General features: G+C 40.6%; 1 protein-coding gene across 4 annotated transcripts in view; it reads right to left on the reverse strand.

The window, feature by feature from the left end:
• Positions 1 to 13,447, reverse strand: part of IL6ST (interleukin 6 cytokine family signal transducer) — a 56,471-nt gene that overhangs the window by 19,714 nt on the left and 23,310 nt on the right. For 2 of the 4 annotated variants that reach the window (XM_008262226.4, XM_017344725.3), the window contains 4 exons: positions 12,727 to 12,847; positions 8,137 to 8,303; positions 7,469 to 7,623; positions 5,591 to 5,750 (listed from right to left, as the gene is read on the reverse strand). In XM_008262226.4, coding sequence (XP_008260448.2) covers positions 5,591 to 5,750; positions 7,469 to 7,623; positions 8,137 to 8,303; positions 12,727 to 12,847 — 603 coding nt within the window. Of the gene's footprint in view, positions 1 to 4; positions 4,939 to 5,189; positions 5,419 to 5,590; positions 5,751 to 7,468; positions 7,624 to 8,136; positions 8,304 to 12,726; positions 12,848 to 13,447 lie in introns of those variants that run through there. The other 2 variants (XM_051853447.2, XM_017344727.3) reach the window with 2 other exon arrangements.

The following is a 13,447-nucleotide window of genomic DNA, read 5'->3' on the forward strand; positions in this document are numbered from 1 at the left end:
AAATAAAACACATAAAATTTAAGCTTTTTATTTTCAGATGTTTATTACTATTATTTATTTTTTTGACAGGCAGAGTAGATAGTGAGAGAGACAGAGAGAAAGGTCTTCCTTTGCCGTTGGTTCACCCCCACAAAGGCCACTGAGGCCAGCGCACTGAGGCCAGCGCGCTGCAGCCAGCGCAACGCGCTAATCCAAAGCCAGGAGCCAGGTGCTTCTCCTGGTCTCCCACGCGGGTGCAGGGCCCAAGGACTTGGGCCATCCTCCACTGCCTTCCTGGGCCACAGTAGAGAGCTGGACAGGAAGAAGAGCAACTGGGACAGAATCTGGCGCCCCAACCGGGACTAGAACTTGGGGTGACGGTGCCACAGGCAGAGGATTAGCCTATTGAGCCGTGGCACTGGCCAAAAAGCTTAAATTTTAACAGTAAAATAAAATCCTCTCTTACCTTGCTGTTAGTATCCTTGCCCTTCAATTACATAGTGTGTCTAATCTTTGTAACAGTGTTTTCTCATCCCAGAACAATATAGCTCTGGGTCCTCCTTTAGGCACAGTGATGCGTGATGACTTAGACTATAATGGAGATTTTTCAAGCTCAAAATTTCACATAAAGGTACAAATGTACCTAAGCACTAGCATCTCAACCAGTAGCCAAGAAGCACAGCTATTTATTATTTTTTCACTATCTTGTAACTGCACGTTCTGTTTGGGTGCTGCTCTGTACTCGTGCACGTATCTAAGTTTCCTCATGTACGGGCAGCAGTCTTCCCAGCTTTCCTATCCTCTTACGTGTTTCGTCATCTATAATTGTCTCTTAACGATCAACACTTCACCTAGATTTTATTCAAATCCATTTTAATTTTGTTGAGTACCAAATAATGCAAATCATCTTATATTCTGAAAAATCACTTGACACTACTTGATTTTTTTTAAGACAAACTTAAATGTTTTCATTCGTGATAAAATAAAAATGGGTACTACTTATCGCTAAAAATAACATTTTAATAATATTTAAATATAAGCTTAAACCCTCCAAACACATATAAATAATATATTGTGGGTCAGTGTTGTGGTGGTATAGCAGGTAACCTTTATTGATGGCATCCTATATGGGTGACAGTTCGAGACTCAGCTATTCTACTTCCAATCTGCCTCCCTGCTAATGCACCTGGGAAAGCAATAGAAGATGCTCCAAGTGATTGGGCCCCTGCACCCATGTGGGAGACCCGGAAGAAGCTCCTGACTTCAGTCTAGCCCAGCCCTGGTTGCTGTGGTCATTTGGGGAGTGAACCAGTGGATGGGAGCTTTCAAATAAATAAAAGCCTTTCATACCAGTTCAAGACCCAGCTGCTCTACTTCCCATCGATCTCTCTGCTACAGTCTAGTAGAAGATGGCCCAACTGTTTGGGCTCCTGCACCTACGTGGGAGACCCAGAAGAAGCTCCAGTCTTTGGATCAGCCTAGCCATTGCGGCCATTTGGGGAGTGAACCATTTGATGGAAGATCTCTCTGCCTCTAACTCTGCCTTTCAAATATATATATATATATATAAATATATATAAATATATATATATATTTATATATATGGGGTTGGGGGGACTGGCATTATGGTGCAGTGGAGAAAGCCTTTGCCTACGACAATGGCATCCCACACTGGAGCAATGGCTCAAGTCCCGGCTGCTCTGCTTCTGATCCACCTCCCTACTAATATGCCTGGGAAAGTAGAAGAAGATAGCCGAAGTACTTGGGCCCCTGCACCCACATGGGAGATGCAGATGGAGTTCTTTTATATTTTAAAGATTTATTTATTTACCTGAAAGGCAGAGTTACACTGAGGCAGAGGCAGAGACAATGATGTCTTGCATCCACTGGTTCACTTCCTAGATGGTCACAACAGCTGGAGCTGTTTGATCTGAAGCCAGGAATCAAAAGCTTCTTCTGGGTCTCCCACATGGGTGCAGGGACCCTAGGATTTAGGACATCTTCCACTGCTTTCCCAGGCACATTAACAGGGAGCTGGATCAGAAGTAGAGCAGGGGCCGGTGCAGTGGGTCAAGGCTGCAGCCTGCAGTGCCAGCATCCCATATGGGTACTGGTTCGAGTCCTGGCTGCTCCACTTCAGATCCCGCTCTCTGCTATGGCCTGGGAAAGCAGAAGATGGTCCAAGTCCTTGGGCCCCTGCACCGGTGTAGGAAACCTGGAAGAAGCTCCTGGTTCTTGGCTTTGGATCAGCTCAGCTCTGACCATTGAGGTCATTTGGGGAGTGAACCAGCAGATGAAAGACCTCTCTCTCTCTCTGGTTCTACCTCTCTCTGTAACTCTTTCAAATAAATAAATCTTAAAAAAATGGAGCAGCCAGGAGTTGAACCGTCATCCATATGGGATGTCAACACTGCAGGCAGTGGCTTTACCCACTAAGCCACAGCCTCAGCCCTCAGATGGAGTTCTTGGCTCCTGGCTTCGGCATAGCCCAGCCTGGGCCATTAGAGCCATTTGGGGAGTGAACTAGTGGATGGACACTGTCTTTGCTTCCTTCTCTGTTGATCTACCTTTTCAAAAAAGGAATATAAAACAAATTTGGGGAGCCAGTGACATGGTGTAGTGGGTAAAGCCACCACCTGCAGTGCCAGCATCCCAAATAGGCACCGGTTCAGTCCTGGTTCTCTGCTATGGCCTGGGAAAGCAGTGGAAGATGGCCCAAGTCCTTGGGCCCCTGCACCCATGTGGGAGACCTGGAGGAAGCTCCCAGCTTCGGATCAGACCAGTTGTGGCTGTTGTGGCCATTTGGGGAGTGAACTAGCAGATGGAGGGTGTTTCTCTCTGCTTTTGCCTCTCTGTAACTCTGCCTTTTGAATAAACAAATCTTAAGAAAAAATTGGTAAACAAAGTTTATTACTTTATATTGGAATGACATAATATACGTCAAATATCAGTAAATAGGTTTTAAAATCCCTACATGGGGGCTGGCACTTTGGCACAGTGGGTTAATGCCCTAGCCTGAAGCACCAACATTCCATATGGGCACCAGTTCAAGACCCGGCTCCTCCACTTCCAATCCAGCTTTCTGCTATGGCCTGGGAAAGCAGTAGAGGATGGCCCAAGTCCTTGGGCCCCTGCACCCACGTGGGAAACCTGGAAGAAGCTCCGGGCTTCAGATCAGCACAGCTGATTGCAGCCAATTGGGGAGTGAACCATAGGATGGAAGACCTCTCTCTCTCTCTCTGCCTTTTCTCTCTCTGGTAACTGACTTTCAAATAAATAATCTTTAAAATAAAATAAAATAAAATCTCTACATTAATGGATCTTTCAAAATTCTTCTAAGTGTAATTACAGGCATGGATTTCAACAGAATAAGAAAAAATCTGAATAAATCTCAGGAATGATGCATTGATTTTCAGAAGGCAAGTGCAGAGCAAAGAGGACAAGCAAACCAGGAAGGCTGAGGAAGAAGCTGCTGGTACTGACAGTTCACATGGATATGTACAAGAGCACCAAGTAGTACCTAACAAACTAAAGAATACAAGTTATATAGAAAATTTTATAGACCAGAAATACTTCCTACCATCAAGAGAACCTAGAAGCCTCATTCACTAAGTTGAAGAAATGAAAAAGAAAAGAGATCTCCTTTGATAATGACTAAGTACTCTTCCCCTAGAAAAACATACACTGGTATTAACAACTACATTTTACCCACATCTGAAAGTATTTCATGAATTTTCCCAAACCCAAAAGGAAACTAGTAGAGGGCCCCAAACTAGCAATAGCAGGATGACTTTTCTCCCTGGCATTTTTGAGATGGAGAAAATTTACAGAAGAGAACAGTACTTTTCTGTCTTTTATACTCTCAACTCACATGACTGAAACCTCTAGTAGAACTGGAATTGAAGGGATGGGGGAGAGTTTAAAGCCACAGCTGCTATCTGACATTTGCAAGGTAAGACTGTGATAGGAAAATATTCAAAATGAAAAATTCATATGCTACAGGACTATGTCTTGATGGCTAAACAAGAAACTAGTAACATTAGTTGCTTTGGGGAGGGAATGTTACATTAGACTTATACCCTTTCCTGTCTTTTATATTCTATACTGTATGCTTTATGTCATCTCTTTGAAAAAAGGATAATGAAAATAAATCAACTAACCAAAATTCTACTATCAATTCTTTTCCAGTGTTTATCAAGCCTTTTTGATATAATACAAGTTATCTTTTTGCTAATGATAGACTAAGGCATATTTTGCTAGGTTGTGTGATGTTTAATGATTTAAGAGATGACTCTCTAGTTGGGGCTATCATTGGATTGCTCCCCTTAAATAAAATGCCCTAGTCTTATTAACAGTTAGGTCAATGGATTTCTCATGGTATCTAAGACACCATTCCATGATAATTTAATTAGCTATCCAATAGACTTCCACTATATACAATGAGTCTCAAATTTTACATCTTTTCTGCTTTCATTTTATTTGAAAGGTAGAGATAGAGAAAGAGACTAGCCACAAATGCCTATCAAGAGTGGGCCAGGATAAAGGTATGAGCCCAGAAATCAATCTGGGCCTCCCACATGACGGCAGGGGTTTTAAGTACTTGAGCTAACACCTGCAAGCCACCAATTTTGCACATCAGCAGGAAGCTAGAATAAGAAGTTGGACTTAGCTGGCGCCGCGGCTCAATAGGCTAATCCTCCGCCTGTGGCACTGGCACACCGGGTTCTAGTCCCGGTCAGGGCGCCGGGTTCTAGTCCCGGTCAGGGCGCCGGGTTCTGTTCCAGGTGCCCCACTTCCAGGCCAGCTCTCTGCTGTGGCCAGGGAGTGAAGTGGAGGATGGCCCAAGTGCTTGGCTCCTGCCTTCGGATCAGCGTGGTGCACCGGCCGCAGCGGCCATTGGAGTGTGAACCAATGGCAAAGGAAGACCTTTCTCTCTGTCTCTCTCACTGTCCACTCTGCCTGTCAAAAAACAAACAAACAAACAAACAAACAAAAAAAAACAAACAAACCTTGAATCTAAGTTTGAATCCAAGCACTTGAATCTAAGACTTGAATCCAAGCACTCTTACAGGGAATGCTGATGTCCCAAGCAGCATCTGATAGCTGTGCCCAATGACTACTCCGAATTTTATATCCTGATGTACTTAAAAATTGAGTGTAAATACTAGTTCGAATAAAATGACCAAATAAGAAACAATAAAGTCTCTCTATTTTTTCTTTTAACGATTTAGTTATTTATTTGAAAGTCAGGGTTACAGAGAGGTACAGACAGAGAGATCTTCCATCTGCTGGTTCACTCCTCAGATGGCTGCAACAGCCAGGGCTGGGCCACGTCGGAGCCAGGAGCCAGGAGCTTCTTCCAGGTCTCCCATGTGATTTGCAGGGGCCCAAGCACTTGCAACATCTTTCACTGCTTTTCCCAGGAGCATTAGCAGGCAACTGGATCAGAAGTAGAGCAGCTGGGAAACAAATCTGTGCCCAAATGGGAAGCCGGCACTGCAAGCAACGGCTTTACCCACTACGTCACAACATTGGCAGCAAGGTCTACATTCTTAAACCAGACACAACTGACAGGAAGAATTTCAAAATAATTTTGTATTTATTCACTTACTATCTTCATACGTGATCCCACTTGCTTCTTCACTCCAGTCACTCCAGAATCCTTTACCATCTTCCTTCATACAGCGCATCCTAAATACATACTCTGTAAAAGGCTGAAGGTCCTGGACAGTGAATGAAGATCTGGTAGTTGATGTATCTTCAGGGGGAATCTGAAAACAGAGTAAATCAACTAGACCAAAAAGCCCAGTAAATAAGGGCTTCTGTATTATGTAAGATTTTAGAAAACAACTTAATGAAACAATACTAGTAAATTAAACACAACCTCTGAAGAATAAATACAATCCAGAAACCACTAATGTTACAAAGACTGAGAAGTACAGAAACATCTATTATTCTTCCTTTCAAATTTTATTTCTTCCACTGGGCCTATCACACTCAACAACTCAGCAGGAAACAGATGGCACACTCCACCTAGAAATTGGGAGAACTTAATAAAGGGAATATAGACAGGGTAGGGAATCCTTGGATAGGTAAGTCAGTACTCTGGGGCCTGTAGCTGTTACCACCCCTAAGCCCAAAGGGATGAGAGGAGGCAATGGAACCTGAATGAAGAGGGTCTGACAGAGAGGGCTGCTGGGATAGGAGCACTGACCTTAAACTGAGACACAGAACCAGCCCTACAGAGGAAGCTGGGGAAGTAAACATGCTGATCTCATTTCTATTCGTTCTCTGTCCTGCCAAGCCCTCTCTGCCCATTAACCAAACTCCTTAGGAAACAGAATAGCGTAGGAACCCACATGTAAATGCCATGACATGAGTACAATGGAGTGTAGATCCTGACAGTCAAAAGGAAGAAATCCAGCTCAATCAAGAAAAACAAAAGCTATCCTAGTAGATAAACCTGGGTTTCAGGAAAAAAGAGATTAATTACAAACAATAATAAAACTCTGGTTATTTCTATTGAGAACTGAGATCAGTAGAATTTGAGATGAGATCAGTGAGATTTTAATATTGGTACAAAACAAATGTCCAGGTTTGATACCTCTAAATTAAGATATTAAAAATATTTTAATGAACTTCATGTATATCTCCTCTCTGTACAACATGAAGCATTAATCTAATTTTATCATTTCTTCTGATTATATTCTGAGCCTTTTAGATAAGTGGACTGGAGAACAGAGGCAGTAAGGCTGTAGGCTCAATGTACATACAAACTCAATATGGCTAAAAGAGCAACAACAACAACAAAAGCAAAACATACTGTTGGTGACAAATGGAATCACAACAAAGGACAATATGAGTAGCTTGACACTATGGTGATGGTCTTTTCAAAAGCTCCAAGTACTTCTTTTGCTGACATCACCACCTTTGGGTAAACTATCCTTTTTTCTTTCCAGTCTTAGAAGTTAATCCCCATCAATCTCCACTACCAAGGGTTGGCAAACTTTCTATAAAGGGCAGGACGGTAAATATTTTAGGCTTTTGGGCCACAAGGTCTCTGTTATAACTACTCAACTTTGTCACTGTAGGACAAAAACAGAAATATGTAAGCAAAAGACTGTGGCTGTCCTCCAATTAAACAATTTACAAAAACAGGTGGCAGGCTGAATTTGGCCTGCAGACTAAACATGTTTTGCCTTATTCTTATCTCTTTATTTTTACTCCTCTACTTTCTTAATTTGCTTATTACTTGTATTCCTTTCACCTCCCATCAAAATGTTGTTCTATAAACCTAGATCACTTCCATGGTTTACTTAAAAAGGGTCTGAATATGGTAAAGCTGTTATGTTCCATCCAGATGTCCTCTTGTTTGCCCTCGCTTGACCCAAAGACCCAAAAAGAGATGTCAAGCAAAATATTTCACATAACCAAAAGCATGACAGAGGGCTGCAAGGAAGATCTGAATAAACAGTAACCTTCAACTTACCTGGTTCCAAGTTGAGGCATCTTTGATCCGATACTGAATGTTATATTTCAGTCTTATTACACTCTTAATATTCGGATTGATCCATGATAACTTTAAGATACTGGACAGTTCCTCTGAATTGCTCACTGATAAATTGCGTGGTGGACTGGGCTTCACTGAAGAATAAAATAAATCCTAACGTTTATCATGTTTCACTTTTACAACTGCATATACATATTTCTTTATTTATCCTTACCAAATGAACTACATTCTCTCAAAGTGATGCTATGCTGTACTATGTAATGGAAAGGTAAGATTTCTGAAGAAACTTCAGTATTTTTGAGAGCAGTACACATTTGTTAACCTTTTCAGGTTCAGGTTTCAAACAGCAATAATTATTCAGGCTATATCAAAAACTATCGAAAAGAATAAACACAGAACAGGTATACTGTGACTGCAATGGTGTAAAATGTTTGAGAACTTGGCAAGTATCAGAAGGTAACAAAGTGAAAACAGCTATGAGTGTATTTGGATTACGGATATTTTTCTAAGTTATATTTAGTATTGTTAACATACTGGTTTTGTAAATATCACTAAGATAATTAAATGCTTGTTTCTAAATAATTATAATCTGAAAACTAATTTATAAACCACTGTATAACCCAATAAACTCCCAAATTTATAACTACCTTTATCTACAGGATCAAAATTAATATGATTTGATGAAACCTTCCCAAGGGCATTCTCAGCTTCTACCCAGACTTCAATGTTGACAAAATACACAGGAGAATAATCAACAATGCATGTGGTAGGCGTGGCACGCTTTGTTTGGCAATCAGCAAACTTCTCTGTTGCCCTAAATACAAAAATGGGAGAATTAGTCATTAAAAACAGATGTAAAAAAATTCAAATGAAAAACTTACTTAAAAGTGTTTGGTGAGACAAACTTTGCTAAGTTTGCAACAAATTGTTGATCACTAAAAACAAAATTTCTTATAAATCAACCTGCCATTCTTTAGAACTGAGTTTGATATATTTGAAGACAGAAAATTATGTCCAAATTTCAACTCTAAGAATATTATACTTCAGAATTTCACTGAACTCTTTAAAAATTACCTACTTTCTTATGATCCCCCTTTATCTGTACTGGATATGCGCCAAGACTCCCCATGGGAACCCTGAACCCTATATGTACTAGTTTTTCCTACAGACATACTTATGAGAAAGTTTAATAATTAGGCACAGTAAGAAATGAACTAGTAAGACAATTATAACTATACTGTAATAAGTTATGTGCATATACACGAAACAAGAAATTTGTTTACCTTATATTAAAAAAGTTATGTAAATGTGGTCTCTCAAAATATCTTATTGTACTGTGCTCACTTTTCTTGTGATGATGTGAGATGATATAATACCTACACAATGGAACCAGCTTTGTGGCATAGCAAGTAAAGCTGCCACCTTAAATAGCAACATCCCATAGGGCAGAGGTTTGAGTCCTGGCTGCTCTACTTCTGATCCAGCTCCCGGCTAATGGACCTGGAAAAGCAGCAGAAGATGGCCCCACTGCTTTGGCCCCTGCACCCATGGGGAAACGGAGATGAAGCTCCTAGCTCTTGGATTTGGCATGGCCCAGCCCCAGCTGTTGAGGCCATCTGGGAAGTTTACCATCAGATGGAAGATCTCTCTTTCTCTAACTTTGCCTTTCAAATAAATAAAATAAATCTTTAAAAAAAAAAAAAGCCTACATAATAAGACTGAGCTGTGTGGCCATGCTGTGGTGTAGCGGGTAATCTTGGTAAGCCTGTCTTGCTACATGAAAGCCTTTCCTAACCTCTCCCAGAACCCTTTAAAATCATTTGAAACTTTAAGTTCCTCCAGCAGGCATTTACAGTTTAATTCTCCCATTTCAGCTCTGATCAGTGTTACTCTTTCAGCCATAGTGAAGGATTTCCAGCACAGCATTTCATGCAGAGTAGAGTCTGCATCAATTGCTGACTGAATGTGATCAAGTACCAGGCAGGTATGTTACGGCCTTAATAAACCAAGCAATGCTTCAGTCAAGGGGCTGGAGCAAAGAGGTTGTATCTGGAGGCAAAAATAAAACTTTGGCATTTTTATAGCACAGAGATTCAGGATGGCCAGGTGCACTGTCTTATCATTAACAGGACTTTAAATTCCAACCCTTCCTTTCCCAAGTATTTTCCACTTCTAGGATGAAGCACTGGTGGAGCCATTCCATAAAAACACAGCTATTATCCATGCTTTTTAATTATGCTGCCACAACTTAGGTAGATGATTTTTATTTTTCAGAGTGCATGGGTCTGTCACTCTGTACAATATACCTGACTTTCATAGCTCCTACAGCACACTTCTATGAATGCAGGTTCAACTGGGCATTTCTAGCAGAGCTTGTTTTTTATCCCAATAAAAAACTTGCTTTGGACAGCATCCTTTCTCATTAATCAGCTTCAACTCTACCAGAATGTAACAGCAGCTTTTTCAGCCTCTACAGTAATTTTCAAAGTTTTCATTCAAAAGCTATTCTTAAATCCTTCTACCTACCTAACTTCATGGGACACCTTGCTGAAGTCTTGATGCAAACTCCAATAATTCCTAGCACAACCCACTGCTATCAATTGGAACGTGTTTTCTATTCATATCTTCTATCCACAAACTCAATGCCTTTTCCATCCTAAGCACTTATCATGCACTGTGGATTTTTGTGGTTTGAGGTGTGAGAGCAAAACCAGTGCAAGTTTCTTTTTCTTTAGTCACAATTTCCTAGATTTGTACTTACTGTGGATTTAGCAACCTTACCATGCCATTTTTTTCTTCCCCTATTGAGAACTTCACATAAAGCAGAGATAGAGAACCTTTTTTTTCTATGCAGGGACACTGAATATTATTAACATCATTTGCAGGCCACATAAAATTATCAACTTAAAAAATTAGCCTGCTATAGATTTTACTGAATTTTGAGTCCTGCCTGTGGTTGCATTGTTAGGGCCAAACCAAATGATTTCACAGACCTTATGACAGCACATGGGCTAGACATTCTCTACTCTTGGAAAGGAAACATTATACAGCTTCTTTTTGGCATTTCAAAATTGCCAATATTGCTAGTCTGGTACTTCAGTTCCTTTATCAAAATAAGGATTACTAAACACAAATGTTAAGAAACTGCCAACAGTCAATCTAATAACTGAGACACTTCCCAAGTGACTACCGAGCAGGCAATGTATACAGCATGGATACACTGGTCAAAAGGATGATTCCTATCAGGAAGGAGCTGAAGGGCAAATAATTTCATAAACTATTCAGAAAGGCTTGGAATTTAAAACTTAAGAATTCTTTATATCAGAAAGTTTAGCTGGCGCTGCGGCTCACTAGGCTAATCCTCCGCCTGCAGCACTGGCACCCCAGGTTCTAGTCCCGGTCGGGGCACCGGAGTCTGTCCCGGTTGCTCCTCTTCCAGTCCAGCTCTCTGCTGTGGCCCAGGAGTGCAGTGGAGGATGGCCCAAGTCCTTGGGCCCTGCACCCGCATGGGAGACCAGGAGGAAGCACCTGGCTCCTGGCTTCGGATCGGCGTAGCGCCGGCCGCAGCGGCCACTGGGGGGTAAACCAACGGAAAAAGGAAGACCTTTCTCTCTCTTACTAACTCCGCCTGTCAAAAAAAAAAAAAAAAGAAAAAAAAGAAAAGAAAGAAAGAAAGTTTAGCAGGCAACTGAAACCAAGGGAAAGGGGGGACTGCTGTGTGCCTTTTTTCTGTCCCTGAAACAGGATCTTTACTTTACCAGCAGTATCTTTTTTTTTTTTTTGACAAATAGAGTTAGACAGCAAGAGAGAGAATCAGCAGTATCTTTCTTTAAGTATAATATGCTAGCTGGTGACAGATGGTTAGAGATAAGATTTCTAGCATGCCAAAAAATTTCCTCAGCCACTTACTACAACCCAGCCAACCACTTTCTGATTTCTATCACCACAGAAAGTTAAGTAATATCACTACACTTACTCATATGTATATAAATTATCTCAAAATATTTACATACAAAACAGAAGGAAACATCAAACCTAAAACCAAAGCAAAACAAAAATGGGTAACTGACAGGCAAAGGCAGGAATTAAGATAGTTGGTTTATTTTATAGATTATATAGGATGCAGGCATCCCAACAGTACTCTAACTCATAGGTCAAATACTGTACCAGTCTTTCTGTGTGAAGAATTTTATCTCAAACTGAACATTTCTCAGCTCTTTCCACTGAAAAATCCTTGAAACAATCGCAATCTGGTAACAACAATGACAATCTGGTAGCAAAGAGTTTCCTTAGCACCACATTGCAGTCTCTAAATATTCTTTCACATGAAAAGGAATTCATGTGAACGAATTCATGAAAAGGAATCAACGCTCTTTGGGAAATGGCTGAGCTCATTATTAGATAAGGAAATACATGATGAGGAAATATGTAGGAAGAACCTGGAAAATTATGTCATGCCAGAAACCAAGGAAGATATCAAGACCTAATGAAGTCGTGTCAGAAGGTTGTATGAGCCAACCTGAATAAACTCCACTGACTGAAGAGAGGACAATTTAAGCACCAGAAAGAACAGTTACCATAATGGGTTAAAACACACTAAATTTTTTTTTTTTTTTTTTGACAGGCAGAGTGGACAGTGAGGTGAGAGACACAGAGAGAAAGGTCTTCCTTTTGCTGTTGGTTCACCCTCCAATGGCTGCCACGGCTGGCGTGCTGCGGCCGGCGCACCACGCTGATCCGAAGGCAGGAGCCAGGTACTTATCCTGGTCTCCCATGGGGTGCAGGGCCCAAGCACTTGGGCCATCCTCCACTGCACTCCCTGGCCACAGCAGAGAGCTGGCCTGGAAGAGGGGCAACCGGGACAGAATCCGGCGCCCCGACTGGGACTGGAACCTGGTGTGCCGGCGCCGCTAGGTGGAGGATTAGCCTATTGAGCCGCGGCGCCGGCCTGTGGCTATGTTTTCTAAAAAGTGTCCTTATCTGTTAGTCATATATACAGAAATATTTATGAATGAAATGATTTCTGAGATTTTTTTTGATATGAGGTAGAGGATAAACACATATAAAGTGACATTAGTACCGAGCTGATCATGACCTGAGTGACAGGTATGTGGGATTAAGTATTTTCTATCTTCATATGTATTTGAAATTTGTATTTAATATCCCTTGACAAATAAAAATTCCAACAAAAATTGACTGAGTAAAGCCAACACAGAACAAAACTTAAAGTAACTTACCATTCAGATTTTAAAGTGAAGTTTGTTTCTAGGTATGTTTCCCTGCCAGGATCCCACTGACACATCATTTTCTTACCCTCATACACAATGCAATTCAAGTTTTTTGGTTTTTCTGGAGGCACTAAAAGGAAATAATTAGCATTTTAAAAAAAGTTCTATATCCACAAATATGCAACTTATATACCATCTAAAACACAACCTAAATTAGAAAAAAAAAAAAAACAAGGCTAGAAGTATGGACATAATCAAAGAGGGATGACTACAAAGCTAATTTCTTTTCTACTCCAACTCTTGAACTCCATTTTACGTAGAAATAGTTTCTACTGTCATTAGCTAGTTTGTTTCACACTAATTTTCTATACAAAGTCAACTTTCATTTATAACTGAATAAAAATATCCACTGATTTCTCTAGTCAGTGTATTTTTAAAATAATATTTACATATATTAGTAAATATATTTAGTTAGTAGAAGAAATATTCATTTATATTTCTCCTCTTATTGATTTCCCAAACTCCACTAAAAGAAAAGTTTGGGTGGTCCACATAACTGATAGCCCACTTCTGGACTACTCAAAGTTTACTATCTCTACCTTTGACCTTTAAGAAGAACTTTCTCCATTATTTATTCTCCGTCTTCAGATAGCTGCTTTGCTAGTGCATTTTCTCGGCAATTAAGGGATACTGAAAGTTTGTATGGATACATTCAAAGATTTCAATTCAA

Source organism: Oryctolagus cuniculus, chromosome 14 (genome assembly GCF_964237555.1).
Source record: "Oryctolagus cuniculus chromosome 14, mOryCun1.1, whole genome shotgun sequence".
NCBI classification, from domain to species: domain Eukaryota; kingdom Metazoa; phylum Chordata; class Mammalia; order Lagomorpha; family Leporidae; genus Oryctolagus; species Oryctolagus cuniculus.